This window comes from Chaetomium strumarium (genome assembly GCF_033439665.1).
Source record: "Chaetomium strumarium strain CBS 333.67 chromosome Unknown B0T15scaffold_7, whole genome shotgun sequence".
In the NCBI taxonomy this organism is placed as follows: domain Eukaryota; kingdom Fungi; phylum Ascomycota; class Sordariomycetes; order Sordariales; family Chaetomiaceae; genus Chaetomium; species Chaetomium strumarium.
This window is the reverse complement of record NW_026944435.1, coordinates 411,204-438,879: the sequence shown is the minus strand read 5'-3', so window position 1 is coordinate 438,879 and position 27,676 is coordinate 411,204. Positions and strand designations below refer to the sequence as shown.

Sequence of the window (27,676 nt, the reverse complement as noted above, 5' to 3'; positions counted from 1 at the left end):
ACACAAGCCGCCGGTAGTCGCAGTGCTGATCCCCCGCCCTACTGTACAATACCTCAACTTTCCCTTCCCGAATCCGTTGCGCGAACTGGAGACGGGATCGGACAAGATGCGGAGGAAGAAAAGGCCCGCTCTCGGAGAGCGCAAATCCGGCAGTTTCGGAGCGGCACACGAGGGGATCTGGCGTGGCTGATCAGCCGGATCCGAACTCAGAGCCGCTGCTGGTCCCTGGTTTGGATGAATGCGGCTGAATTTGTCGCCGAATTTGTGCCTGCCTTGGAACACACTTTTTCTTCCGTCTGTCTTTCTACACAACCTGGCTGCCTGGCATCGTCATGCTGCCCAGATTATGTTCCCTTGTCAGGTGGACCTCTGACAACGTCATGCGGTTCTCACCATTTCTCCCGCTCTCGCTGCTCAGAATCTGTCCACAATCACATTCATGGGACCTGCACGTCCCTAAAAGCGAAGAAGCACCTACACAGTAAGTTGTCGGAAGACGGCTTCTCTCATCCCTTGTTGGCATCGTCTGCCAGACCCAACAGCCTAGCGAGGCGGGCAAACCCAACTCTAGCCAAGTAGATGTGATTAGCGTCCAATAGTGCGGCCTTTGCCCCTTGAACGATCCGGGTCGTTCTACACGATTCGTTTTCATGGCCTCTCCTTCGGGACGAGCACCCTTGGGCAGGGGTGCTTGAAGGGCTTCAACCTGTCAAAAACATGGGATCGGGTGAGGGGCTGGATGCTTCCGCATTATTGGTGGTTCGTCTATCCACGAAAGATGCAGGTTGGGGACGAGTTGCAGAACGTGGGACAAAGTCAATCTAGACTTCCGTTCTTCAAAAGGAGCCCGACATGTGCACTACTACTCGGACACCGGACTTGCACAACCGGCTGTCTAGATCCTAGTCCTCATTGGCAGTATCCAGAGTGCCCATAATACCGATCTACTTTTAGGTCATGGTGGTGATATATAGAGCAAAAGTGCATTTCGGAAGACTTGAAGTCATACGTGCTCCGTGGGACTCGGTCTGTAGACATTGGCGTTCAAACAACCTTCCAGATTATCGCGGGCAATCTGTGGCCTTATTAAGGTCCTCACATTCTTTCTTCATACACGTGTAATGTCAAGTTTCTGGTCCTTTTGCCTATGGGTTGCCAGCTGACCAGAAAACCGGCAATAGGTAACCCATTGGCGTAGTGTGGGCGCCCTGGGTGGCTGCTTTGCACCGCCCAGACCCGTGACCTAGATCTTGTTGCTGCTTTGTCTAAGGTAAGCAAGGTAGCGAGGTACCTATGTAGGCGGTAAGGTCACACGACTGGCTTCGCCGAAGCAGAGATGCAACTTGAACAGTACACTAGCGTATCACCGGACTCGGGACAATGATGCTTCGACGGGGCTGCCACAGGACGACTACTACACATTACGCCCAACGATCACCACCACGGAACCTAGTGAAGCAGCTTCACGCACAGCAGAACTCGAACACTCGGCTAGCAGATCACTTATGCCTTGCATGTGTTTAGGTAGTTGCTCAATCTTGCATAAGCTCAGGTTTATGCTCGAAAGGTAGCATCGGCGTCTACGGATCGAGACGCGGACTACCGAGTCTGGAACCAGAACAGCATGTCGCTGTATAGGGTACTAGTAGTACCGTACGAGCGGACTTGGTATTGTACCTGAGGTAGATATTTCCCAACGGATTCCTTACTTCACAACACTGCTTGATAGAGGACGCATACTATCGTACCACGCAGGTAGTAGCAGCCTAATAAAGCAAGCTGAATGTCGAGCAGGATGCAGACGGGACACGCGATGCCGTGTCCGGGAGGTCCGTTCGATCCGGCTCGTCTCTTGTTGGGCCTGGTTCTGACCACAATTGGAACTGGAAGCCAGCACGCCAGGTACCCGCTCCCACCAGGGAGCGCCAGGGAGGGGCATCGTTCGGGGCGAGGGGCGACGCATGCAGGTCTTGCCCTATACGTAATGTACAATACCATACCTACTGCCCTGGCCCTGTATGCAACAAACATTCCGCAACTTGAAGTCGGAGTGAGAGATCCAGCCCACTGGAAGATGACATGAGTAGAGAGAACCAACTCCAGAGATGCAGTCGGATGATAGGAAATGACTGAATCGAAAACAGAAGTGAATGCCATTGATACAGAGTACAGCGATTGATACGATGAACGGTAAGCAAGAAAGGAGCGAGAAAGAAGGTGGTATCCACATGATCGTCCATACACAGTAAGCGCGCCGAGCTGGTTGGCTTAGACACTGACAAGGTTTGTTTACCAAGTACAGTACATTGGAGGGTGAAGTTACCTGTATAATAAATGTGATAGTTTAATCATAGCTAGGTAGCTATTAGGTGGTATGCCCTCGCTCCAGCTCGATGTTGTCCAGCCGTCATCAAGTGCCGCTGCTGTCGCTTGTGTTGAGCTACCCGCCGTCGCACCCAAGGAAGTAGGTAATATTGCTCGACGGTCGTGGTTAGCGGCACAGCGCCTCCTCCCTCGATTCTCATGTGAACCTTCTCCCCCTGCGCGGTTGATATGACCTGTTTCGTTCCCATACCTCCATGCCACGCGCTCTCGTCTTACAGGCAGCTAGCGACCCGCATTTCATTCCAGGTTGTTGGATCATCCTTTCTTTGACGGCGGGAGGCACAGCCACTCTTTCTTTGCTCTTGACATTATTATTTTTTTCTGCCCACTGTCGCATCCCAATCGCTCGCGAATTGTTTCGAACTATCTGGACCGTACACTGGAGTGGTTGGAAAGAGTCATCCCCTGCCTTGCGCATGCCCTAGCCGAGCCCGAAATTGTTATTGTTCCTCCCCGCGCCTCGACTTGCAGCTAGGTGTTCCCTGACACAACGACCTCCCAACAAAACTCCCGGCCAGCAAGAATCTAAGACACACCACACTACCGACCGCCAGCACACCGGATTCTTGCGCATTGGATTCATATTTTGGGCTATCCTGCGTTTGGATAGAAACCAAGTGGAAGAGCCGCTTGGCACGTTGGATCTTATAAAGGGGGTTTAAGCAATGGCTTCTTTCAAGGTAAGTCAAGTCTGACTCAACGTCCACTGTGAGTTCGGCTTCAATTGCGCGGAGGGAAGTAGCCCTAACCGCGCCGTGTGTATCTCAGGAAATACAACAAACGTCGCGACCGCTCTCGCACCGGCCGTCCATCTCGTCCACATCTGTACCCGGCGGTCTCACAATCAGCCGACAAACCCACTCGCGGAACAATTCGCACTCGCTCCTCGGCAGCGCCCTCAATGGCACCCACCGCGTTACCCGCCGCAAGAGCATGACAAACACTGGCGCCAATATGGCAGCGATAGCCACGGCTCTGCAGGAGTCTGGCGATGTTGCCACGCCCCTCCCTATCACCGTCAATGGCCGTCGAAACACCATTTCTAAGAACGGGCTCACTCGGTCGGCGATCGTGGGAAGCCTGCCCTCCCCGCCGGCCAGCCTCCCGACTCGCCGTTTTGCGACAGGAAACGGAACGGTCAACGTGCAAGACAGCGCGATCGACGACGAGATGAACGACATGTCCGGGGACGACGCGGAATCTGCCTTCCAGAAGGCTCGCGTGAGGAGGGCCAGCGATGGCCAGCCGCTGGTCAAGGAAGGTGGCCGGAAGAGCAACCGCCCGGAACTTCGCTGCGAGAAGTGCGGGAAGGGATACAAGCATAGCAGCTGCTTGAACAAGCATTTGTTTGTGCCCACTTTCCTTTCCCTACCCTCTCCCACCACGTGGTACCCGAAGTGCGGAGCCGGCAACCCTGTACCGGTCACAGATCCTAGGCGATGCGGTTTGAAGCGCGTGTGTTGACTTGTCTGCTCGTCAGGTGGGAGCACACTCCCGAATGGTCGTACACTTCCAAGCTCTTGATTTCCAAGCACCAGCAAGTGCAGCTTCTGGAGGCTGCCTCGGTGCTGGTTGCCATGAACAATAGTGCAAACAACAGCCTCTCGTCCGCCACTCCTGCTACCAATGCGGCAGCCATCACCACGACGCCCCCAGACTCGACTAGGCATTCGATCAGTGACCGGGACTCCGCGTCTCCCGCGGCGAGCGGTTACTCGGAGCAGCACGACGGTGGCTCGGCCGACACGACCCCGCCGCCGCAGCTGGACGCAATCCACCCAGCCAATGCGTCTTATAGGGGCTTCGACAGGAGATATGGCAGTGGCAGCGGCGTTTCCCGGTCATTCCAGACCGCGGCCTATGCCAGCTCAGCCGCCGGCAGCATCCCAAGCGTCTCCGGCTTTGGCCACTTCCGGCAGCTCAGTCAGGACCAGAGACCCACGTCGTCGGGTAGGAACGCGACAGGGCAGGACGATCGCGAGTTGGCGGCAGCTGTTGAGCTACTTAGTTGCAGCTTCAACAGCAACGGCGGCTCCCGAACGGTGCAAATCCCGGCGGATGCCCCGCCGGTGCCGCCACTTCCCGCGCAATACCTCGATCAGGGGTCGTTGTACGGCACAAGCTTCATCAGCAGCTACCCTAGCAGGGCACCTGAGAGCTTCACGCGCGGCGAGCTACGTCGGGCGGATGCCAAGATGGAGGGCAGTCCCGAGAGCCTTATGGGCGATGACGACGAAGACATGCGGGACGAAGACATGCGGTCGCGGGCTCGAAGCGACGAGGACGACGACGGCGTCTTTGGCAGGATGGAGGAATGAGTTGTCAACCGGCAGCTAGATGGGACTCTAGGCGGAGAAGCTTGTGCATCAGCTATGAGCCGCCGGGACCATGGTATGGATATGGGATATGATGGAAACGGTCTCTTTTGCCTGTTTGTTTGTGTAAGCGTGTAAATGGAATCGCTCCGCCGACGAACCTTGGCACCGATGAGTGGGGAGTTGCCGCGACCGGACCGATGTAATCAGGGAAGCCGGCCAGCTCCACGAGGTTAAAGTAAGGTTCGTGTGCGAGCGTTGAGCGATTGCGACTGTTTTGATAGTGCTTGGAGCTCTCATTCTCCGGCAGAGGCTTGGGATAGCGTCACCCAATACCGCCTCTTGTTCTTCAATGGGGCGAATCGAAGAGGTTTATCAACAGATGAGCTTACACGAACACTGTCTCCCCGCCCCTCAGACCAAGCGCCTCGCAACGCAGCATCTGGTCGATAGTGTCGCGAGGTACTTGTGGCGCCGCAGCAGGGAGCAGTATGTCCGTAAATTCGAAACGAGACTGTGTGCAGATGTAACTTGTATACCTGGCTCCGGTCGATTCAGACGGGCGACGTTTGCTGTCTGTTGGCTCGAGTCTGGGCAGCGAAGGCCGTTTGTTGATGGCTCCAGTGCGTAAGTAGAGACAGCCTGCCTAGGGGAAGGGGTGCTGCGGCAGCAATGGATCGACACTTTGCACCGGGGCAGTGATTTCGACGTCACTGTCTCCACACAACTCGCGTCTCCCAAAGCTCCCTACTAATCCCCCACGCCCGGCTAATAAGCTTGAGCTCACCCAATCTCATCAACAACAACTGCAAAACACACAAGGACCGTCTGCCATCCGAGACTTTTCCATGCATTAGGAGCCCAGGATCCGATTTATTTAGCTTTCAGTGGTCTCGGATCTAGGATCTCCAGTGCTGCACAGCGTTGGCGCTCGTCCTTCTAGGCCGCCAATTGTTTCGTTCGACTGTTTTCCTCGTAAACACGCGACCCACCATCCTCACATTCCCGCCAACCCACGATGGGTCGAGCCAAGGAGGCGGCGGCTGAGGCTGTCAATGCCGTCGTGGATGGCGCCGCAGCGGCGGCCTCAGCTGCAGACACGATCTCAACAGACCTCGCTGAGTCCATCGGAGCCAAGGCCGGGACGATCGCCAGGAGACGCGACTCCCGCTTGCCCGGCCCGGTGCGGTTTACGTTGGCTGTTGTTTTGAGCTTTGCACTCTCTTCGCTGGGGCGCTCGTTTGTCGACCATTACAGCCAAAACGAGGTGGGCAGCATCATGAGAGAGGAGACATCAAGGACCGAGCTCGGTGTCCTTGCCGCGTGGAGATTGTATGTTTCCTTCGAATGCACCCTCAGGGCTGAGGAGGCTGAACCCCCTCCCTCCTCCCCGCTTCAGTTCAGCCAAGCTAACCCTGGCTCGCACGGCAGGTTTGGACTAGCTTTGGGCTGGTACAACGACTACGATGGCTACGATCTTGCGGCCCTGTCCCTGCTTTCGGATGGTCCTGCGGTAAGTTTGGGGTTTCATACCTTTCCCAGCGAACGGCCGCAGCCAACCCCTCGCTTCTCCCACATGGCAGCAGGGCGCAGTCCGCTGACAAGCTTGGCCCAGACCTATCTCATCTCCATCTTCTACGGGATCCGTCCATTGACTGCCGGCGCTTACCTCGCCGTTGACGTCGCCTCAGCGTTTCTGCCGTTCCTCCTCGTGCGCCGGCTGTCCGGTGCGCACTCAGACGCCCCCGGCATCCCAAACAAGGACATTGTCGGCGACAGAGTGATCCAAATCCTCACTTCACTCCAGTCGGCGCTCGTCTATAGCGTGGTGCTCTTCCTAGCTGGTCGGTTCCTTTTGCCTAGCAAGCTGGTCCTGTACTTTGAGGGTATCCCCACCATCAAGCCCGCAGCCGATGCAACCTTCCTCGGCTTGGGCAGTCCGATTACCATGGCCCTCAGCCTGCTGTTCGGGTTGGCGGCGCGGACCTTCATCTTCACGCCGTTCGTCACTACGCCGCAGACATTCGAGGACCAGAAGAACGCTGAGTTCGATCCGGTCAACGCTACTCTGGGGCAGACGGTAGCGTGGAACTTGTGGGGCTATTCGACGCGCACCAAGGTGTCCCTCAAGCGTACTGCTGTGGCTATGCTGTTCACCGCGGTCGGCACCTATTTGGACACCGCGTTGGCGATCAAGGGCGTCGAGCCATACGGCGCGGGGGTCTACGCCGGCGTATGGGTCACCGCTGCTTTCGTGACCGGGCTTACGCTGAGATATGTTGGAAGCATATGAGTTGCCTATACTGCTGGTTGTCGCAGATATTAAATGGCGTTGCTCTGGGACAACTGGTTGCAGAAACCAAGGCAACAGGGCGTTGATCGACATCCGGATGACGCGCGGGCTAGGTTGCATATGACGGATGTGGGAACGCTGATCCGTTCGGCCACGGGTCGAACGTGGTCCGATCATCCAAATTAACATGCATCCATCTTCGGTCTCTGTTCGAGTTCATCAGTTGTGGTAGGGTAGCAGTGATGGCATGGATCCGATGGGTCAGCAGGGCGGCAGAACCTCGTGGAAGCCTAGGTCGAACTGTCGAGTTGTCGGGCACTGCATTGGGTCCCTGATCTGTATCATCCGAAGATTGGCGCGCGTTTGCGGCAACGATGTCATTCAGAAACCGGGTAACGTCCCTATGCCAAGGCTAGCTGAATCCGAAATCGCCTTGGGGAGGACAAGGCAAGGCGTTCCCGACCGGGGGGGTGGTTGAATACGGTTATCCGATAAAGCAACCGTCGCGAAAGAGAGAAAAAATGGGAGCGGTGTATGACGAGATGCAAGCACGTGCCGCAAGTGACCTTCCCTTCTTCAGCCGTGCTGCGCCTTACCTGAGTTTTTAGTGGACAGACAACACGGGCTGGGCGAATGGCAGGGCGAGAATTAAGCATTCATCTTGCACCGGGCCCCGGGCGGACGTCGATGCAACGTCCGGGCTTCTCCGTCCACGACCGGAATCGGCTGGCTGCCTCTCCATCTGGGAATCTGAGAAACTGTCTGTTTCAGGCCCGAAAAAGGGCTGAGAAACAGCCGCCTCAGGAACCACTATCTGCGGCTGCGGCTACTGACCTCTGCTCTGTGCGTCTGTACTGGGAAACCATCGAATAAAGCACGCTGCGCCACGGTGTCCTGCTCCAATCACGTTTTCCTTTGCGTCTCCCAACAGCCCGGAACCGCGATGGTCTCCAGAAACTGGCATAGCAACCAGCGTTTATGCGTCTAATACTAAGTTGCGACTCTTTGGCATGGGCCCATAGTGTACACCATGAAACCGGGATATACAGAGTCAATTCTTGTTTCCCCATTCAGGCCTGGAACGTGCCAGGATGGAGCTGCCGTGCATGGAGACGTTACATGACGTCCCGGGACGGCTGTGGAGCGCATGAGTCGCGCCCCCTTTTAGTGTCGACTTGGTGGTTGCTTCTCTGAGCAAACTGGTAATGGGAAGCGAAAAACCACTCACGAGTCACGCCCATCCCGGGATGTGGTCTCTCGTGAACTGCTTCGGTCAGAACCACTCACAGAAGGAGCCGGGCCGAGTCCGGCGCGGAGTGGAGGCTCATGGCTTGGCTCAGGATGCGCCCTAGAACCGTTGAGTGTTGGCCTTGTTGGACTAGATGACTCCCTACTACTAACTACATGGATTTGATGTGACCTACACACCATGGCCCTCGCCCATCCCGACCGGCTCGAGGGCTGGGGGTTTCCCTTCTCGGAAAGTTGCCGCTTTCTATATAGCTCCCCGAACATCGCCATCCGAACATCGCCATTGGAGACGGCCGAATCCGAGTTACATGCTTGCATCCAATATTCAACCTCTCTAAGCCTCGCTGCTGTCGGTCGTTCTGTCACTATCCACACAGGTGGTAGCGGTGCATCGAGCATGACAGATACGCCGTAGGGGTGTCATCGCGAAGCTGCATCAGGTTGTACAGTTGCTTATGGCTACCTTACCTTCTTCTTCAAGAGCTCTGCTGCCTTCGCCTCTGTGTCGAGAAAACATGAAAAAGGGCACGCGACCTCCCTCGGTTGAGATGACGGACAAGTCACCATCAACATCGTCACCAACACCAGGACCAACATCGCCACCGCCAGCAACGGCTACATCAACGCCAGCTCCTGCCATCACAACCACGGCTGCTTCCTCTCCATCAACCTCTCCAACCACCACAGCGGCACCCTCTCCCCAACCTTCCCCTCCCGCACGAAACCCCACAGCAACAGAAGGAGAAACCGAAAGCGAAACCATGTATGAGTACGAGCAGATCATGACCTTCGACCAGCCCATGATGATGGCCGGCTCGTCGAGCACAGCAAGCACGAGCTCCCCGGTCAAAAAGAAGAAGAGCATCAAGTCAGACAACTCGCTCGACCTGCGCGGGCCGATGGAGGTCGACGGGTCCGTCAAGTCCATGGCCTCGGTCACCTTCAACGGGGACTTCTCGGTCCGCGACCGCATCGAGGCGTACGGCGATCTCAAGGTCAGCGGGAACCTGAGCTGTGCCGGGAAAGTCAAGAGCATGGGGAATGTGAAGGTCAATGGGGCTGTTGTTTGCATGTGAGTCTTGTTCCAGTCTTTTAGTTTTATTTTCTCTATGTCCTACTGAATGGGGGAGGAGAAGAAGAAGAAGAAGAAGTAATAAATTACTGACGGGTGAATTCGCTGTGTACAGGGACAAAGTCAAGATCTTTGGCAAGCTCAAGATCAATGGATCATTGGAGGTGCAGGGTGACTTGGAGGTCTGGGGCGCGTTGACCATCAATGGGTACCTGTGAGTTCCGAGATCGAGGTTGGCATTGTTCCGGTTGATGAGGACTTTGTCTGACTTTGGATTCGCAGAAAGTGCAGGACACTGACGGCGTACGCATCGCTCACGACTGTCGGCGACCAGTCGTGGTATGAGGCCGAGGAGGGCGAGACGGTCCATGGCGCGAAGCTGGTTCAACGCTGATTCAACGGGAGTTTGCCTATTGCACTATCTTGGCTTTTTCTCATGGGGCGGTGATGATGGACTGTCGGAGTTGTACACGCGATCTGTATACCACTGCTGCGCATGATTTGGGTTTGGCACCGGGGGTTTGCGTCTTGCGGACTTTTCTCTTCATCTTCTTTTACTTTCGACGGTATCTGGTATCCTATGTTCGGTACACTCAGGGATGGGATAGATGACAGTCTGGGGAACTCTACAGAACGGCTCACTGCCGTGTATCCTTTTGTGGTATCCAGGCTTTTTAAAAAAAAATGGCCTTTTGGGTGGAAGATATTCCACAGCCACTGCAGAATTGATGTGGCAATTTTGGACATTGACGGAACTACCGATGAAGCCGATTGTGAAGAACTCGGACTCGGTGGGACCAGACGTCATGCTGTTTGCCTACTTGTGCTGGATGTGAAGAACCGACCCCCAATTGCTCTGTCGGAAATGCCTTGTAAGTTGTATTCCGTACGGAGGAGATAAGGAGTCAGGATAGGTACACTCTTCGGAATCGGACGTGCTTGGTTTGGAAGGTGGGGCTGTGGGTCTTGCGAGTGCAACACTCCAGCGCCGCGGCTTCAACCACGCGCACAGGGCTCATCACCATCCATTCATTAGGTACCTGAAAGTGTTTTGCCATCATCTGCGAACAACGAGTCGCGCAACAAAATCCACACGTGGGCATTGTCGCGCTCATGGCATTGCTTTCATAATAGCATGCGAAGTGAGGCTAAGCAAGACCAGCGATAGCTGGAGTTTTGTGCAAAGCAACTGCGCAGGACACGTTTAGCGAAATCAGCATGGCGGCGGATGACATTGCGCGCCCGGCCATGGACGAACCCATCTCGCCGCGGCAGCCCGCGCCATCGATTGAGCAGGGCAGCCAGCCGGTCGGTCCCGTCTCTACCTCCCTAAACCACCTCGACATGCGTGCCGATCCCGACGCGCAGGCCACCGTCTCGGATTTTCTCGATTTCACCGAGTACCTTCCGGCCGATATTACGCGCTCCCTGACCCAGATTGGGAAGCTTGATGAGAACTACATCGATGCATCGGGTAGTCTGCACGATCTTACCACTCTCTGGGGTCAACTACCCGACCTCCCACCTGTCGAACGGACCGACCCTGTCGAACTCCGCGCTCAGATTTCAGAAAACCTCCATCATGCCTTGAACTCGCGCGTCTTCTCCCTGGCCGAGGCTCAGCGCATGGCTGAGAACATCAACCGTCACTATGCCCGCGCCAAAACCATCCTCGGCAAACTCGAGACAATGCTGGAGAATTACCCCCCTGCGGAAGAGCAGAAGAGTCCTGTCGCGACCAAATCGCCGCAAATGTCACGGGCGCCCAAGATAGCGATGCGTGTGGACGGGCAAAAAGTGCGCAGGCAGCGAGTGCCGCGAATCACGGTTCCAGGGGAGGTACTCGCCCCGTATGACCTGAACTACGACGCATACACCACAGGAGAGGACAGTAGCTCTGACGGGGGAGAGGGCGATGAGGAAGGCCTGTCGAATAGGCTGACCCCAGCTCCACATACACGCATCAAGGTGGTGAAGGCCTCGTCGAGGCCTCCGAAGCCTGGAAGGCCGCCTCGACCGAGGACCTCTGTGGTGCCGTCCAACCTACCGGGAGCTGGGCTGTCGACGAGCGCTGCGATGGCCCAGCTAGCTCCCCCCCCAGAAAATGCCGTCATTGGCGGCCCTGACGCGCCTTGGGGCCAGCTCACTGCATATGAACTAGCTAGGCTCAGGAAACGGATGAAAAAGAATGCCGCCTGGACTCCGAGTGATACTATGGTTGCACGCGAGTTGAGCGCCCTTGGGAGGGGCGTGGATGCTTTCAAAGCTGCAAAGCAGAAGGCTGAAGCGGAGGGGCGTGTGTTTGAGGGCCAGATGCCGGTCCCTACCGTGGATCCGGACACGGGCGAGAGGCGGATGCCGCTTGGTGCTCTGACCATGGAGACCCTGACGTCTGACGAGAAGAGCCTGAGTAACCGTGGGATGAAGCTAAACGAGGCAAAGAAACTCAAGAGAGAGCTTTTGGCCAAGATGGCTGCGGAGGAGGCTGAGGAGTCTGCCAGGAGATTCAACGCCATCGCGCGAACTCTCATGTCAGACACCACTCAGGCCAGCGTTCAGGACCCTTCCAAGGCGCCCGGTAAGGCGAAAGCACAGCGGAAGCGCAAGAGAGAATCCGGGCCCGAGGCTGACACCGAAAAGCTGGACACGGCCGAGGGGCAACCCCAGAGAATCCAGATTAAGCGCACCAAGACGGAGACTCCCGTCCCTCCGCCAGTCCTGACACCGGGCGGCTCACAGCTGCCTCTCGAGGTCCTGACGCAGCAAAACCAGCGTACGTCAAATGCCGGCGTGCTGCAATCGACGACGCCAATTCCCTTACCGATTCACGGCCAGGACCCATCCATCACGGCAAAGTCGGCCACATCCGCGGCTTCGGCAGCCTCTCCGGCCAGCAGCTACGCAGGTCCAAGTGGCGCGCCGAGCCTAGCATCCGTGAAACTGCCTGCTACAGAAACCCCGATTCCTCCCCCGGTCATCTCGCCCAGAAAATCCATTACGCCCATCCTGCCTCCTGCGAGGGAAACCCGCAAAGCTCAAGCAGCCAGGGAACAGCAGCAGCTGCTGGAAGCAAGGGCTGCTCAAGTCGTCACGGATCCCCTATCCCGCTCGACCCGCTCGGCAAGCCCAGCGATAGCAGCCAAGCCCGACCCCGAGGCTACCTCAATGACAACGGTATCGCGCCCAAGGTCCCGCGGCAAGGCCGCTAGTCAGGAACCGCAGGTTTCTCTAGCAGCAGACCGTCCCCGTCGCGCTAGTACCGCCCGGAACACGCCTGCGCCGGAAGCTGCTGCAACTGCCGCGGCTGGAGCAGCAACCGCGACCGGCGCAGTCGCGGGTGCTCGGCAACCAAGCAAGCGCACAAAGCGACCCGCCCCAGGCATCATCAGCCGCACCAACAGCGGCGGTAACAGCGCCGTAGGGCGGCGGAAGGCCGCACCGAGGAAGAAGAGTGCGCGGGCAGCGGCGAACAAGGCGGCTAAAGATAAAGCGGATAATGCCGCGACGGGCGCCGGAGGGGATGTCCTCGAGGTGGAGGTGGACGACGAAGGGAACCTGATCGACCCGGACGAAGAGAGATACTGTCTCTGCAACCGGGTTAGTTTCGGGACAATGATTCAGTGCGATAACGATGTAAGTCTTCCTGCCGCCGGAGGTTCAGCCAGGTTGTATTGTGGCGTGCGGAAAGCCAGCAGAGTTGCTAACAAACCACACAACAGAATTGCGAGCGGGAGTGGTTTCATCTCGAGTGCGTCGGGCTCCTGGAAATCCCTGCCCGCACGACGAAGTGGTATTGTCCTGATTGCAGGAAGCTGCTGAATATCGGCGAGAAGGGGGAGGTCAGTGCCCGCGGGGTAAGGGCCTGACATTTGTTCCCCCTGTATCTGGTATCCCTTTCTCGACGGCAAGATTGTCTGGGATCAGAACCCTCACCGCGATGCTGCAAGTTATGGGTGCCGTATATCGACGGGGACCTTCTCGCAGCGAATGGCGGAAGTGCAGCTTGGAGGAAGGCTGGGCTTGACTTTTCGCTTCTACCTTTGGTCTCACCGTTTTACGTGATTTTCATTGCACTTTGCTGTGATTCAGACACCACAGCGCGCTGCATTCGGGCGAGTTATCAGTCTAGGGAAGGGTGTGCGGCTGGGTTGCCGATGTCTACTGTGTAAGCGAATTTGTCTGTGCTAGTCGGTGTTGGGGCTGGTGACTTTCGGAAGGCTTGGCCAACGGCGTATGATACCTTACCTTTGAAGACGATGTTTGAAGGGTCCGTTGATCGAGATGGGCGGCAGGGCTCGGAGCAAGGAAGAGGGGAACATCTTACGAACCTAGAGCTTGGGTTGCTTTAAACTGATCCTAATTCGAATCGAAATGTGTGTCTACAGCGAAAAGGTCGGAAACCCGGTTTCCCATCTCTGGGCTCTAGCCCTCCGATCTCTACATTAACATAACATGCAAGTCTGGTGTTGTTTACGGTAGTAAGCTGGGTAGAGAAGCTGGGGTACCTACTAACGGTACCTACCTAGTTATAAGCAAACAGCGTAATGATCGTATGATCACCAGTAGCACAAGATATTGGAGCCAACGGACTGTGCTTACCTAGTGTACGGTATGTAGGTAGGTACTACCTTGTGTAGTGTAATGCGATTTACGCGGAAGCAGACGTGTCACCGCAGGACTCCACGCACGGAAGGCTCTGCCAGCTTCCATCGAACATCGATGGAAGGTAAACCTGGAAGTAGATCTGCCGGTCGATCATCTACGTGGGAAAGGAAAGAACCCCGAACCTGCGCAGCCCGCTAATGTAATCCGACCTAGCCAAGTCTCGAATCTTCAGTGTACTAGTACCGTACAGTACGTTTCTAACGATCCAGGTCGATAAAACAAACAGTCGCAAGGCGTTTCTTAACCTCTGCCGTACAAGAACGAGCGAGCCATGGCTTCCCAGTCGCCGGCACCGCCGTCCTCCTCAGCCGTGAAGCCGGGTGGTGAGTCTGGCTACGAGCCGTGGTATCCAAACAACATACCCACCGACTCATCCGTCAAGAGGTTCATCACCCACTTCTTCGAGGTGTCGGACGACCCGGACAGGAACGACGAGTGGGTCGGCTTTTTCCAGGACGATGCGACGGTCATAATAGGGAATGATGTTGCGAAGGGAAAAGAAGGTTTTAGTTCTCTTCCTTACCATACCTCAACAGCCGAAAAAAGTGAACAAATGGCTGATTGTTATGCTGGGGCTACAGAAATCCGAAGGCTAAGACGCCGCATGTGGAAGGAGGTGGAGGCACGCAAGCATCGGCTGGTCAAGGTGTTTCCGGGCTGGTTTTCGGCCGATCCAAAGGCGGTCGCGTCGTTGAACGAGACCGAGTTCATGCTGTTCGGGGCTGTTGCGCACCGGCTGAGGGACGGGAAAGGGGACGCGGTGGTGAGCTGGGCTGGGCATGCGCAGATGCGCAGGGACGGGGTGAGTGCGCCGTGGAAGCTGGGGTTCTATAGGGTCTATATTCAGAGGTGAAGCGGGATGGAGGATCTGTGTGAGCCGGCGGCGCTGACTTCACGTCCCTCGAAATCCGATCCGTGGTAGGCTAGGCATGTCATTCTATTCCTGTTGCTGCTTAGCCACACGTGCCTTGCCTGTCTCGCCTGAGTCGTTTCGTCAGTTGGTCGTCTGTCATGTGGCCATTGCTCGCCCCCCCTTCCCCGCGCCGGTGTTGTGATGCTTACATCCCGTCGTTGCTTGGTGCCCTCTCGTTTTCAAGAGGGCTGAAACGTCGCGCTGCACTTTGCAGGCGCCTTGTTATAACTTATAAGGACGTTCGAGCATGCTTTATGCTGCGTCAAAGATTCCAATCAGCACCGACAACATTCAATTCAGAATTCGTTGCCTGGTGGGCGGTAGAATGACAAGATGGTTCTGCCTGGACGTCGGGTAAGGTGTGCTAGGAGATGCGGGGTGAGATGACTAGACCATTGCTCCATCGACTCATCCGGGGAGATCATCCCGAACACGTCGTCGCCAATCGCAACTCCAACAATCCGAATCAACACCAGATCGACAAGCCCAACTGTTCCCGGCGCTTCTCGCCAGCTTTCCAGTTGACCCAGATCATTAGTTATGGTCACCAGCAAGTCGGAAGGTCAGGTCCGGCTCTGAGCCACGGATTTGAGGTGGGTGACCTCGGCTTTGGAATGACGTAGGATACCTAGGAAACGGGCAGTGGCCCGGGTATTCTTTGAAATTAGTATTCTGCTGCTTCCCATCGCTCCAACTTCCATTACCCATCTTACACGTGTTATACCAAGGATCTTCTTACCTTGCTTAACTTGTCCCAACAACATCTGAACCTGCCGACGTGCCGCAAAGCCATCCGCAATTTGCATCGCTTATCAGTCGCAACTACTCGGTATCATACATCGACAATCAACCCCGCCAAAGCTGATAGCGGTGACGTTTATCTGGATCGCGGTTGCGCTATTCCCTTCGCAGCTGAAGAGCTCCAGCACTGAGTGGATGCATCCGCTGCTGCAGACCCGGACCCCACCGCACCCGAGACCCCAGCATTGCCAGGAACGAAACCATTACGTTACAATCTCCCCTCCGGTCTTTCCCTTCTGAGCGATTCTGAGGGTGACTGTGAGGCCCGCGCGTCACCTGCAGCAAGCCCCGCCTGCCGCCGAACCCCAGCGGCCACCTCCGAGCAGCAGCAACAGCTCCGCCATTCTGTCGCAACCAACACTTCGCTCTTTACTATCAGCAACGATTCGAAGAGACAAGCTTTCTCCTTCTTTATCCATATTTTGCATATACGGCGTTGCTTTTTTTTGTTTCATCCTAGTGGTGGAAGACCCCTTTTTCCTTTGGCAAGCCTGAGATCTGGGCTGGCCGCTCCTTTGTCTTGACCAAGCCGAGAGACCCAGCCGGCAACCTTGGGGAACATATAGCCCATTCAACCCCGGCTCTGGACCTCTGGGATATACATCACAACTTGTGCAGACATTTCATCAACCGAAAAAGACACATAGACTTGCACGGACGTTGCGCTATCACTTGGCACCGCCTTTGCCCTGACGCTTAGGGGTGCACGCTACTACTTCCACGCGAGCGGCACGCAGCTCGCCCGTCTCTTCGATTGCCATTCATGCCAGGTGCGTCTATCTCGTCCAACCCGGTTCATCGTTCAACCGCAGCATCGGATGCACTGAAATCACAACTTTGTTTCTGCCTGGTCCGATGGCCAGCCCAGAACCCGTCTCAACCCGGTGCACGGTTCGGAGCAGGCGGCTAATCCCTCCCGTAACAGGCTCCAAGAAAGACCGGAAGAATGGCAAAGAAAGTGGCGGCGGCGTTGTTGCAGCGGTGACGAAACATGGTGCTAAGTTCTCGTGAGTTCTCTCGCCCTCGATGGAAATGCCAGTCTTGCTTGGCTGGCGGTGACAGCTCAGGAATCTGGGGGCTGACCGGACCACGTCACAGCAACAGCAACGGAAATGCCACCCAGGAGTCCTCCTCAAACCCCTCGCCCGTCATCGCTCCGGTAGTCAACCCATCTAGTTTGTCTTCTACTGACAATACGGTCGCCTCTCCGTTACTGGATGCGGTATCGTCGGCATCCTACGCAACGAGCAACTCACCGAGCACAAGGGAATGGGCAAGAGGGCTCGCTCCCGGCATGGCTGGGTCCCCGGGGAATCTCATCAGCCTGTCAGGGGAGTCTCCGCCCACAGCCCCTTCGTCCTACGAAGACACGCGTGGAATGCGATCCGGGTGGTCGTCGCCTAGACCGGTTGGCATTTACCATCCGCCTTCAGCCTCGCCGCCTATGGCTGGTCGCCGCCCGCTAAGCTACCACATGGATGGCCATTACTCTCCTCCTGATGCGCACCTTCAGCTCGCCGCTGCTGCGGCAAGACGCAGTTCGATGCACTCACACTATAGCCAGCTCCGGAGTGGTACCTCAAATCCGCCGTTGCCGCACCAACCACAGCCGCACTTTTACGGCGTGCCTGCTCTCGATCTCGACCTGCAGTCGCGGGCTGGGATGAAGGCGGGCGAGAAAGGCTACTTTTTCGGCTTTGGCACACTCTCCCCGCAGAATACGGACCCGGCTCCTGGAAAGGACAATGTGGTCCTGGCTGGGTATGAGGGAGGGCTCGAGGTATTCTCAGTTGGAAAACGAGGTCTCGAGAGTGTTGCCGGTCTGAAAGGACTTCGTGGAGGCGTACTTCATGCCAAGATCCTGCCGTGGACGCCTGACGGCTCGGAGCTGTTCCCTCTGGTGGCCGTGGTGGTCCATGGTCCATGCATTCCGCTGCCGACACCGGAGATCAACGTCGAGGGCGACTACGATGCTGTGTCTGTCGACCGGTCGGAAGCCATGGCTAGCCCCAGTCCAGACCCCGCGGCCAAAATGAGTGGCAACAGAGTGTCTGGATTCGTGGAATCTTATCAGACAGCCGTCGAGGTGTTCTCCTTGAAGACGGGCCGACAGGTGAGCGTTCTTCTTGAGGCGCCTAAGACGCCCCTCAAGTCGCCTATCACCAGCCCAGGCTTCCAACCGCCTCCGCCAACTGGCGCCTTCCATATCCATGCCGATGGGGGTAATATCGTTATCTCGTCGGGCGTCACAGGCGAGTGTTGGGTCTATCGACAAACCCCAGCCTCGAGCGAGCATCCCTTTCACTTCCGCTGTCTCGGCAAGATATGGACGACTCTCCAACAGGCCCCGAAGGGAGAAGCCGCTCAAGAGTCTGAGCGAGGCCGTATCCCTGTATCTCCTCGTCCCCGGCCGCAGGTGGCAATCCTCAGCATCAGTGGTAGATGGATCGCCTATTGCCCGGCCGCGCCATCCTCGCAAATCGCCCTGCGGGCTTCAATTAGGGTGCCTGCGTTTGGGCGTGCTCCGGGATTGGCTTCCGTGACACCACCACAGCTACCGTCTGCGAACGCGGAGGTTGACCTCATGTCTGAAAGCGCCATGAACAAGTTCGTGAGAGATGTTAGTCAGGAGCTGATCCAAGGAGCGAAATGGGTCGGCAAGCAGGGCTTGCAGGCTTGGAACAACTACTGGAACCCGCCTTCCACTCAACAACCACAGTCGCCCACCCTCGGGCCTCAGAACTGGGGCGGAGGGGGCGGCGTGCTCCCAGAGTTCTCACAGTTTCCGCCCACACATGGCACCGTCGCCCATCCGGTGGTAAAAGAGCCGGGCATGGTTTCGATTCTCGATGTCGAGAGTCTTGGTTCTTCCTCGAACCCGCATCCTGTCGCCACATTCGCCATACCTCATGGCTGCAGCTTCTTGTCGTTCTCGCCCTCTGGCCTCTCTCTCTTCAGTGCCAGCAGCAAGGGCGATGTGCAGACCGTGTGGGACATAATGCGCGCCCAATACACCAAATCCTCGCCACTGCATGCTACTGGTTCACCTTCAGGTGGGCCGAGAGTGCGCCAGGTTGCCCAGTTCTCACGGATGACAGTTGCTCGGATTGTCGAGGTCGCTTGGGCACGTCCACATGGCGAACGCCTGGGCGTGGTCACCGAGCGAGGTACTGTCCACTTACTGGATCTGCCCTCGAGCGCCTTCACATGGCCTCCTCCTCGCCGCCGGCGGCCTCAGGAGGCGAAGCCTTCGGTGGCAGAGGGCCCAACATCGGCCGTCTCCATCGCATCAAATGCTCTAAGCTCGGTTCGCGAGGTGGCGCGGCCTCTCATCAGCCGTCAGCGCAGGAGCAACTCCGGTGCTTCGCAGACAAGCGGAGGCATCGGAGACTATGCCACCCATGGTGGGAAGGTCATCGCTGCTAGCATTAGCCATTCACTGGGCAAGACTGGCAATGCAATCAGCCAACTTCGCCACACGGGAGAGAACAGAGTTTCACTTCCAAGCTCGACTACGCTCCCGGCTTCCTCATGCGTGACCTGGGTCACCGGGAAGAGGGACCACTCCCTCTTCGTGCTGGGCGGCGGCCTTGTCCGAACCTTCCCAGCCAAGAGTCGGAAGACGGCTTCGGGTGTCGATAAGCGTGCGCCGCGCCTTTCTCGCTACATAGACTTCCAGGTTCCCCTGCTGCCGGACGAGATCCTGTCGCCGTTAGTCAAGAATATCCTTGACCCTGATGAGTACCTGGACTTCGTGGAGAAGGATTATGACGAGGGTGACAACACAATGGTACTGAACCAGCCCGCGCAGCGAACGCGCACTCATGGCCGCAGTCCCGAGTCCTTCATCCCTCAGGCTGAGATCGAATCTAGTGCTCCGTATCAGCCGTTCCACACGGATCGGCGGGTGGCGCTGTACGAGACGGAGCCGTCCCAGCAGGGGGCTGATATTGCTGCCCTCATGGCGGCGACGTCGCTAGAGGAGACGTCACCGGAGCTGTCGACCGGTCGGAAGAAGGGGCGGAAACCGAACCAACCCCAAATAGACCAGTGGGTTTTCGGGGAGCGTATCGAGGCCACCAAGCTTGATCTTGGCTTGCCCAATCTGCCAGAAGATGACTCATTCAGCATCCCACTCGACTCATCACGCGCCCTTCCGGCTTCTGCTATGGAACGAATCCTTCAACGCACAGGGGACGACGATGCGCAGATTGTCGTTACGACCCGCCGAAGACGGGGAACCGCGCCGACCCAGGGTGACGACGGCTTCTTTGAGGATGATTGCGAAGTGCTTGATTTTGCAGACCAGCGGGTCTGACCATGCAATCGATTTTCATCGCCGGCACTATTCGATGTTTTCCTGGCGGCCTTAGCTCATCGCCCGTGTGGAATCATGTCACGGTTACGATCCGTTGGGCTTACGCAGTGGTTGTGCCCACGGTCGAGGCGGGGTGCCGATTTGGGGATTCATATTTACCATTGAAAGGAGCTGGATATGAAGGTCATCGCATTGGAATTGAGATGGGCATATTAAGGCAGCGGTCAGGGGATAATTGACAGTTCTCTCCGCTCCTGTGCTTAGGTTTGGCGCTTGGCTCGGGTTGGTTGTGATCGGATTGGGCTACCTGACTTCTTTTCTGCCAGTCCTTGGAGACAGGCTCGACTACCGAGAGTACCGAGCAGATAGTTGGAAACTGATCTGGCTCAGCAAAGTCGAGCACAGGAGGTGACGAAAGACCTACCTGGATCAGTTATGGATATGGCAGCCCAGCAGTTGTCGAGTGACAGAGGCAATTGCTTGGGAATTAGCTAGTTTAGTTTAATCTAGGTACAACGCCCAATGGACGAAGTCCTCTGCCGGGGACATAGAAGCCAGCGGCCTCTCCTCCTATGAACCGATTATAGTGAGCCCAGATAAGGCGGACCGTTCTTCCTTTGCTAGGTTATACTCTGAACACTTGCTGCTACTGGGATGGTTTAGTAATTTGTATTGTACAATGATTTGGTATTCGTTAACCGTGCCTCCATCTTATAAAACATCACCCTAGATAGGTAGGTAGGTAATCCATTACCCAGTCCTCCAAGTCCGCTTCCCGTACCCTCAGCCTAGTGCCACGGCACACCAGTAACGAACAGTTTCAAGGCTTCAAGTAACAACAAGATGATTTTAGTCTTTTTCGCCCGTATAGTCTGCAGCCATGCATCGCCCCCCCAACCGCTGAGCTCAAACAACATGCAATGCTATGGCAATCACGCCTTCTTCTTAGCCGCGGCCGCCTTGGCCTTGGCCGCCTTCTTCCGATTGCTGCGGATCATAACCACGCTGAGGAAAGAACCCACCACGGCCGAGCCGAGGAGGAGCAGGATCACGGGAATGCGGATCGCCCAGACGCGAGGCGGGAAAAAGTTCTGGAGGGGGTGGTCTGAGTCGACGAAGGGCTGTTTTTTGGGGACCGGGTTAGCAAATTTTTTTTTGGAGATTTTAGGGGAGAATGGGGAGAACATTGGGGGGAGGATAGCTCACCATCAATAATGTCCAGATGGTGTAGTAGAGGAAGACTACGCTGGCGGCCACGAGCATGGCGAGGCCGACGAGTTTGTCGAGCTGCGGCTTGTGTCAATTCGGAGGTCTCTGGACTCTCTCTCTCTGTTGTGGACGGACTGACCATTTTTGGTGAAGGATGAGGGAAAGCTGATCTAGTCTGTGTGTGTGTGTGTGTGTGTGTGGCACTTGTATGATGGTCAAGTACGGATCGGACGAAGGTGTGGGTTACATGGCCCGAACGAAGCTCTGGAGGGCTCCACGATGATGAACGGACGTTGCGCCACGGTGACCTCTCCAAAATGTGGTCAGGGGTTCGCGCTACGCTACTGTGTAGTTAGCGCGTATTGTGCTCCGCGGCAGGCAAGTGGAGGCAATGGACCTACCTGGGAAGTGGGGCGCTCAGTCTTGGCTGCATCAGCCTCGTCGACAAATTCCCCAAACCTACGAATACATTTCCTGGTTCCGTTGACATGCTTGACAAGTTGCCATTCTCTGAGCATCAAAACCCAACACCGCGCTACTTCTACTTCCTGCAACCCGGGTGTTTTGCATCTACCTCGGCGGCGCGCACATCAAATTCGATCCATCGCTGCTAAGAACGGAGGAAGAATATGGCGTCGGCGGATACAGAGGCGCCGTCGCGCCACCACTTTGACAATCGGTCGCCATCACCCATCGACCGTCACCAATCTCCGAGCCTTCGCCGCGACCGGTCCCCATCTCCAGGTTCTCGCGATATCTCACCGCCTCCTCGGGACCGTTCTCGAACAAGGTCGCCACCGAGAAGACGCTCGCCGCCGCCGCCGCGCGCGCGTCGCGATGCCGACAGGTACCGACCAGCCAAGAAGGAGCGCACGCCGCCTCCTGCTCCGCCACCCAAGACGGAGGAGGAGAAGCTAGCGGACGCCAGAGCTGAATACCAGAAGCTCCTCAGCCTGCGCAGCCAGGGTGTGTACATGCCGCCGCACAAGCTCCGCGCCCTGCAAGCCGCCATTACGGACAGAAGCACCAAGGAGTACCAGCGCATGGCATGGGATGCCCTGAAGAAATCGATCAACGGTCTGGTGAACAAGGTCAACACGGCGAACATCAAGTTTGTCGTGCCTGAACTGTTCAACGAGAACCTCGAGCGCGGTCGTGGCCTGCTCTGCCAGAGCCTGCTGAAGGCGCAGCACGCCAGTTTGCCCTTCACGCCAATATATGCGTGTCTGGTAGCCATCTGCAACACTAAGATGCCTCGGGTGGGCGAGCTGCTCGTCAAGCGGCTCATCATGCGGTTTCGGAAGGGCTTCAAGCGGAACGACAAGGCTGTGTGCCTCTCCTCGACCATGTTCCTCGCCCATCTCGTCAACTATCAGGTGGTGAACGAAAGGCTGGCCGGCCAGATTCTGGTGCTCTTGTTGCAGAGGCCCACCAACGACAGCGTGGAAATTGCTGTCGGGTTCATGCGCGAGGTCGGCTTGTTCCTCGAGGAGATGTCGCCCGGGATAGCCCACGCCGTGTTTGAGACGTTCAGGAACGTTCTGCACGAGGCCGACATAGACAACCGCGCGCAGTACATGATCGAGGTGCTGTTCCAGGTGCGCAAGGACAAGTACAAGGATAACCCGGTGATCAAGGAGGAGCTGGACCTGATCGACGAGGAGGATCAAATCATGCACCAAATCCTGCTGGATGACGAGATCAATACGGAGGACAGCCTGAATGTCTTCAAGTACGACCCCGACTGGGAGGCCCACGAAGAGGAGTATAAGACGTTGAAGGCCGAGATTCTTGGAGAGGGAAGCGATGACGAGGGTGAGGAAGATGAGTCGGAGAGCGAGACCGAGGAAGAAGATGAGGAGGAGAAGGCTCTTGAGATCAAGGACCAGAGCAACGCGGATCTCGTCAACCTCAGACGAACGATATACCTGACTATCCAGTCAAGCGCCGACCCCGAAGAAGCGGCCCACAAGCTCATGAAGCTCAAGCTTCCTGTCGGCCAGGAACCCGAGCTAGTGTCCATGATCGTCGAGTCCTGCGCCCAGGAGAAGGTGTATCTCAAGTTTATGGGACTTCTGGGAGAGCGGTTTGCGCGGTTGAACCGGATGTGGATGGACCTCTTTGAGGAGTCCTTTATGAAGTACTACACGACGATCCACCGGTACGAGACCAACAAGTTGCGGAACATCGCCAGATTCTTCGGCCATCTTCTCGCCTCTGATGCCATTGGCTGGCACGTCCTGTCCGTTATCCACCTCAACGAAGAGGAAACGACGTCAGCAAGCCGTATCTTCATCAAGATTCTGTTTGAAGATCTCCAAGAGAATCTGGGCACGGCGAAGCTGAAGGCACGGATGAGCGACGAGACTCTGCAGCCCAGTTTGCAGGGCATCTTCCCGCACGACAACCCGCGGAACATTCGCTTCTCGATCAACTACCTCACTGCCATCAAGATGGGCTTCCTCACCGACGAGATGCGCACCTTCTTGGCCAACATGCCGAAGCCCACCCTTCCGGCCCCGGCTGCAGCCTCGGATTCAGACTCGGTGTCGAGCTATTCTTCCTACACGCGCTCCTCGTACTCGTCACGGTCGCGTTCTCGAACTCCCCGCCGTGCCGTGGACCGCGGCCGTTCCATCTCGCGCACCCCGCCGCGTCGGGGTAGAGACAGATCCTACACACGCAGCCGAACTCGTAGCCGCAGCTACACGCGTTCCGTCTCGACCGGACGGTCTCTCTCGCGCTCCCCTGCGCCGCGCCGAGCCCGCGGTCGCAGCCCGAGCCGCACTCCCAGCCGTAGCAGGAGCCCAGAGCGAGGCAGAGGCAGAGGCAGAAGTAGAAGCTACACCCGCTCACCGACACCACGCTCTGTTTCACGCTCGCGTTCTCCTCCCCCGGCCCGCCGCGGTCGCGCGCGCACACGCAGCCCGTCCTACTCGCGCTCGCCGTCCCGTTCCCGGTCTCCCGTTGCTGGCCCTTCTTATTCCAAGCGCCGGCGGGAGGACTCATACTCGGCCAGCCGCTCCCCTCCGCCGCCGCCGGCAAGGAGGCAGAGACGGTACAGCAGCCGATCGAAGTCGCCTTTGTCGGGGGACTCGAGGTCACCGTCGAAGTCTAGGGCGAGATCTAGAACCAGGTCGCCCGCGCCAGCTGCTGGTGCTGCTGCGCGTGACGGTCGTGGTGATGACAGGGGACGCGGCGCGAGGAACTATAGTTCTCGTTCCTACTCGCGCTCGATGTCAAGGTCGCGGAGTCCTCCACCGTCGCGAGGTGGAGCTGGGAAGGATGGTGGTTATTCCGGAAGCTATGCGGATAAGGGAGGGGATGGCTACAGGGGTGGTGGGTACCGGGATAGGGATGGGTATGGCAGGGGGAGGAGGGACAGCAGGAGCAGGAGCGGGTCCCCAGCAAGGAGTCCTGCGGGAGGAGCTGGTGGCGGGAAGCGGAGGAGGTATTATAGCAGCTCGCGGTCGAGATCGCCACGTGTGCCGGCTAAGCGGGGGAGGGTTGGTGCTTAATAATTAACAGCGGTCAATCAGGGGGGAGGGGGGTTTGCGTTCCTGGAAGGGTAGTGGCAGATGATAGATTGTGATACCATTGCTATCGACTTAGTAGTTCCTGGTTCACGGTCAGATTGGCGAGCGTTCTCGGGGTGCTATGAATCGGTAGCAGACTGTCCCGGTGTTTGATGGTGGTGTTGGTTAAAGACAAAGGAAAGGCAAATACCTAGCACACTATATCATACAGTCCTATTGATTCTTCCATATTCAAACAAAAGTCAACTCCTATTTTGTGGTTTACTAGTACCAGGCATTCACTGTCACCTAAGGGGTAAGGTATTGATCGAAGCTTCACCTTTAAGAATGCACTCTACTTGAGGAGTTGAGAGTGACTAGTTGGTCTCACGAGTCACGAAGGGAGAAGCGAACTATTCAAGTTACTGCTTCAATTTCAAAAAAGACCTGGGACATACCCAGACTTCATCTTGTTCAAGCCGAGTCACGTATCACCTATGGAAGCGGGATTGTCCCTTGGCCAAATCAATACAACTGAGCAGGAATCCCTTATACCTAATTGCCGCGACTTTGTATTCTTGATCTGGCCCGCGGGGAATTCCACGGTAAGGTGAGTACTAGGTACCTACCTAAGGTAGATATCACTGATTACCTTGAGGCGGCACTTAGCTAAGACGAGAAATCAATGACGTTATGACTTGCAAAGTAAATAGGTAAGGTACTCGCGCGGGGCGCCCTGGATCGCCGATTTGGGAGGCCCAGCGAGTATGATCCCGGGGGTTCTGAGAAGCCTTGCTCTCCGACTTTCTTCTCCTTCATCAACTTGAACGTTGAGCTTTTTTCGAAGCTGCTTTCTATATATTGAATAATTTCCGATCAACTCGCCACGGACATTTCTTTTTCTTTTTCCTTTTTCTCCTTTTTCTCCTTTTTCTTCTTTTTCTTCTTTTTCTTCTTTTTCTTCTTTTTCTTCTTTTTCTTCTTTTTCTTCTTTTCTTTCCTTTTTCTTTCTTCTACGATAAAGTATTTAGATACAACGCCCAGCCAGTCAAGTAACGTACATGATAAGCGAGTGACCCAGACAAGCGAATGACCCACTCTCCACTACCCTACAAACATTATCCTCAATTACAAAACAACAAAACTATCAACCAACTACAATTACATCAGAAACGGGTGAATCAGATGCTTCTGCAACCTCCTGGCAAGTGCGGGCATTATGACCAGGCTTGCCGCATACACCACAGCACCGAACCTTCGTACGACCCCCACCAGCACCACTACCATCCAGCTGTGTTTCTTGCATTGCCTCCCCACCTATAGCCCCCTGGCTTACCACCTCCTGTGCCTCCTGCACAGTAAGTGATCCTCCAAGCCGCACACGTGTTTTTTTGGCTCTCCGGCGCTTGCTTAGCGCCTCGTTAGCCTTGCGGAGCGAAGACACCTCTGCCTGAAGGAGGGCCACCTGGTGCATTACAGCCATCGTACCCTTGGTAAGCTGGTCCACAGCAGCCAACATTGAAGTCGGGGAGCTATTTTGATGGTTGGCAATGCGAGTCTTGATAAGCGTTGACTGTGACTCGGCTTCTCGAGGGTTGTGTGGTGTCTGGAAGACCCAAGATTATGCAGTGCCCGGCCGTGAGGTTGGGGGTGTTGGTGTACGAAGCTTGATATCTAGCTTCGAAAGCACCCTCTCTGGATCGTATGGCACAAGGCCAGCCCCTGCAAAACCGCCCTGTATATTTCTCTTGGTGATAGAGGCAAAGAAGGCCGTGCGAAAGGCATAAAGAAACTCGAGCTTGCTTATATGGTTGATATGCGCGCGTACCAAGTCCTCGATCTGGCGACCGTACGCCTGCTTCAACGGCCCAAAGCAGCTAACATCAAGTGGCTGGAGGAGGTGGGAGGAATGTGGAGGCATGCAGAGCGTGATAATGTTGTTCTGCTGGCAGTAGAGCTCGAACTCGGTCGAGTGGTGGCTTTCGTGGCCATCGAGGATCAACAACTGGTATTTGCCCTTTGTCCGAGGCGCTATATGGTAGTCGAAGTGCTTGATCTAATCAAGGCCTACTACGTTGGTAGTCCAGCCGTTCTCGGTGGTTGCGATACGCCAGTCGGCCGGGAGGTTGTACTCGGTGTACTAGTTGACGAGGTGGTATTGTGCGGCCAAGATGATGAACGGAGGGATAGCCTAGCCGAGAGCATTGACTCCCTAGATCACTGTTGCCTACTCGCGATTGCCAGGCTGGGCCAGCTTAGCCTTGCTCCGGCCATCTGAGGTTGTAACAACCATACCCGTAAAGATAATGCCCATCATAAACCCGGTCTCGTCAAAGTTATAGACATCGTCATCCATAATACTATACTTGGCCTTAGTGTTCTGTACAAGCCTAAACCACTTGCGAATAACGTCTGGATCTTCGCATCTAGCCCTCTGGTAGTCGTATCTACGTGTATATCGCGTATAGAGCTCTGGCCGGCGTTTGACGAAGTTATAAGCCCAGCGTTTGCCAATAGGGGGCGCGTCGTGTTCGCGTAGTAGTTGGTTGGCCATATCTTCCATACCATATAACCTAGGCGGGAATACACGTGCAGATAGCTCATTGATATATTGAACTATCGCCTTCTCTTCTAGATCTGTGAGCTTGCGCGAGTTGGCTGGAAGATCGTATCGTGCAGGCTTGCCGGCGCGTCGGCGCCCCAGGGTCCTACGGTCAACCCTATAGATCTTAGCTGCGGCTCGTTCGCTTAGATTCTTGTCGTTTTGAAGAGCTTGGAGAGCCAAGATTATCTGGCCTTCTTTTGAAGTAGAGGGCATTTTGGATGGTAGAGGAAATTTTGTTGTTGAGTGCAAAGATGTCGCGTCGTGTAGGAAGTGGGTCATTCGCTTGTCTGGGTCACTCGCTTATCATGTACGTTAAGTCTATACCGTACTAGAT

At 56.1% G+C, this 27,676-nt stretch overlaps 8 protein-coding genes across 8 annotated transcripts; 7 read left to right on the top strand and 1 right to left on the bottom strand.

Moving 5' to 3' along the window:
• The first annotated feature begins 2,927 nt into the window (after positions 1–2,927).
• On the top strand, positions 2,928–4,878 carry B0T15DRAFT_289867 (uncharacterized protein). Its single transcript, XM_062863694.1, has 3 exons — positions 2,928–3,065; positions 3,154–3,731; positions 3,866–4,878. The coding sequence occupies exons 1-3, from the start codon at positions 3,051–3,053 to the stop codon at positions 4,701–4,703; spliced, it is 1,431 nt and encodes a 476-aa protein (XP_062717824.1). The 5' UTR covers positions 2,928–3,050; the 3' UTR covers positions 4,704–4,878.
• A 558-nt stretch (positions 4,879–5,436) lies between these two features.
• On the top strand, positions 5,437–7,260 carry B0T15DRAFT_289811 (uncharacterized protein). Its single transcript, XM_062863693.1, has 3 exons — positions 5,437–6,032; positions 6,132–6,213; positions 6,316–7,260. Exons 1-3 carry the CDS (start codon positions 5,719–5,721, stop codon positions 6,991–6,993), a joined length of 1,074 nt encoding a protein of 357 aa, XP_062717823.1. The 5' UTR covers positions 5,437–5,718; the 3' UTR covers positions 6,994–7,260.
• A 1,745-nt stretch (positions 7,261–9,005) lies between these two features.
• On the top strand, positions 9,006–9,710 carry B0T15DRAFT_514108 (uncharacterized protein; the record flags this gene model as incomplete). Its single annotated transcript, XM_062868096.1, has 3 exons — positions 9,006–9,316; positions 9,432–9,530; positions 9,599–9,710. The coding sequence occupies 3 exons, from the start codon at positions 9,006–9,008 to the stop codon at positions 9,708–9,710; spliced, it is 522 nt and encodes a 173-aa protein (XP_062717822.1).
• An 854-nt stretch (positions 9,711–10,564) lies between these two features.
• B0T15DRAFT_404147 (uncharacterized protein) lies at positions 10,565–13,182 on the top strand (the record flags this gene model as incomplete). The annotated part of the gene is made up of 2 exons (XM_062865237.1): positions 10,565–12,949; positions 13,036–13,182. 2 exons carry the CDS (start codon positions 10,565–10,567, stop codon positions 13,180–13,182), a joined length of 2,532 nt encoding a protein of 843 aa, XP_062717821.1.
• Positions 13,183–14,149: 967 nt separating this feature from the next.
• Positions 14,150–15,050, top strand: B0T15DRAFT_289677 (uncharacterized protein). Its single transcript, XM_062863691.1, has 2 exons — positions 14,150–14,484; positions 14,563–15,050. The coding sequence occupies exons 1-2, from the start codon at positions 14,253–14,255 to the stop codon at positions 14,832–14,834; spliced, it is 504 nt and encodes a 167-aa protein (XP_062717820.1). The 5' UTR covers positions 14,150–14,252; the 3' UTR covers positions 14,835–15,050.
• A 1,254-nt stretch (positions 15,051–16,304) lies between these two features.
• On the top strand, positions 16,305–20,435 carry B0T15DRAFT_289687 (uncharacterized protein). Its single transcript, XM_062863692.1, has 3 exons — positions 16,305–16,465; positions 16,621–16,702; positions 16,794–20,435. The coding sequence occupies exons 1-3, from the start codon at positions 16,459–16,461 to the stop codon at positions 20,011–20,013; spliced, it is 3,309 nt and encodes a 1,102-aa protein (XP_062717819.1). The 5' UTR covers positions 16,305–16,458; the 3' UTR covers positions 20,014–20,435.
• A 510-nt stretch (positions 20,436–20,945) lies between these two features.
• Positions 20,946–21,300, bottom strand: B0T15DRAFT_404173 (dolichol phosphate-mannose biosynthesis regulatory; the record flags this gene model as incomplete). The annotated part of the gene is made up of 2 exons (XM_062865239.1): positions 20,946–21,134; positions 21,220–21,300. Coding segments are annotated over 2 exons (270 nt in total), but the record flags the coding sequence as incomplete, so codon positions are not given.
• Positions 21,301–21,703: 403 nt separating this feature from the next.
• On the top strand, positions 21,704–24,762 carry B0T15DRAFT_541766 (uncharacterized protein). The gene has a single exon (XM_062869888.1). It carries the CDS (start codon positions 21,852–21,854, stop codon positions 24,738–24,740), a length of 2,889 nt encoding a protein of 962 aa, XP_062717817.1. The 5' UTR covers positions 21,704–21,851; the 3' UTR covers positions 24,741–24,762.
• Positions 24,763–27,676: the final 2,914 nt, after the last annotated feature.

What these genes read in the sequence shown, in the direction of transcription:
- B0T15DRAFT_289867 (XM_062863694.1), top strand. An exon ending in AGCTGCTTGAACAAGCATTT is followed by an intron (nt 3,732 to 3,865) that starts GTTTGTGCCCAC and finishes TCTGCTCGTCAG; the next exon opens with GTGGGAGCACACTCCCGAAT.
- B0T15DRAFT_289811 (XM_062863693.1), top strand. Translation starts at nt 5,719, where the DNA reads ATGGGTCGAGCCAAGGAGGCGGCGGCTGAGGCTGTCAATGCCGTCGTG. An exon ending in GTCCTTGCCGCGTGGAGATT is followed by an intron (nt 6,033 to 6,131) that starts GTATGTTTCCTT and finishes CTCGCACGGCAG; the next exon opens with GTTTGGACTAGCTTTGGGCT. An exon ending in TGCTTTCGGATGGTCCTGCG is followed by an intron (nt 6,214 to 6,315) that starts GTAAGTTTGGGG and finishes AGCTTGGCCCAG; the next exon opens with ACCTATCTCATCTCCATCTT.
- B0T15DRAFT_289677 (XM_062863691.1), top strand. Translation starts at nt 14,253, where the DNA reads ATGGCTTCCCAGTCGCCGGCACCGCCGTCCTCCTCAGCCGTGAAGCCG. An exon ending in TGTTGCGAAGGGAAAAGAAG is followed by an intron (nt 14,485 to 14,562) that starts GTTTTAGTTCTC and finishes CTGGGGCTACAG; the next exon opens with AAATCCGAAGGCTAAGACGC.
- B0T15DRAFT_289687 (XM_062863692.1), top strand. An exon ending in AAACATGGTGCTAAGTTCTC is followed by an intron (nt 16,703 to 16,793) that starts GTGAGTTCTCTC and finishes ACCACGTCACAG; the next exon opens with CAACAGCAACGGAAATGCCA.
- B0T15DRAFT_541766 (XM_062869888.1), top strand. Translation starts at nt 21,852, where the DNA reads ATGGCGTCGGCGGATACAGAGGCGCCGTCGCGCCACCACTTTGACAAT.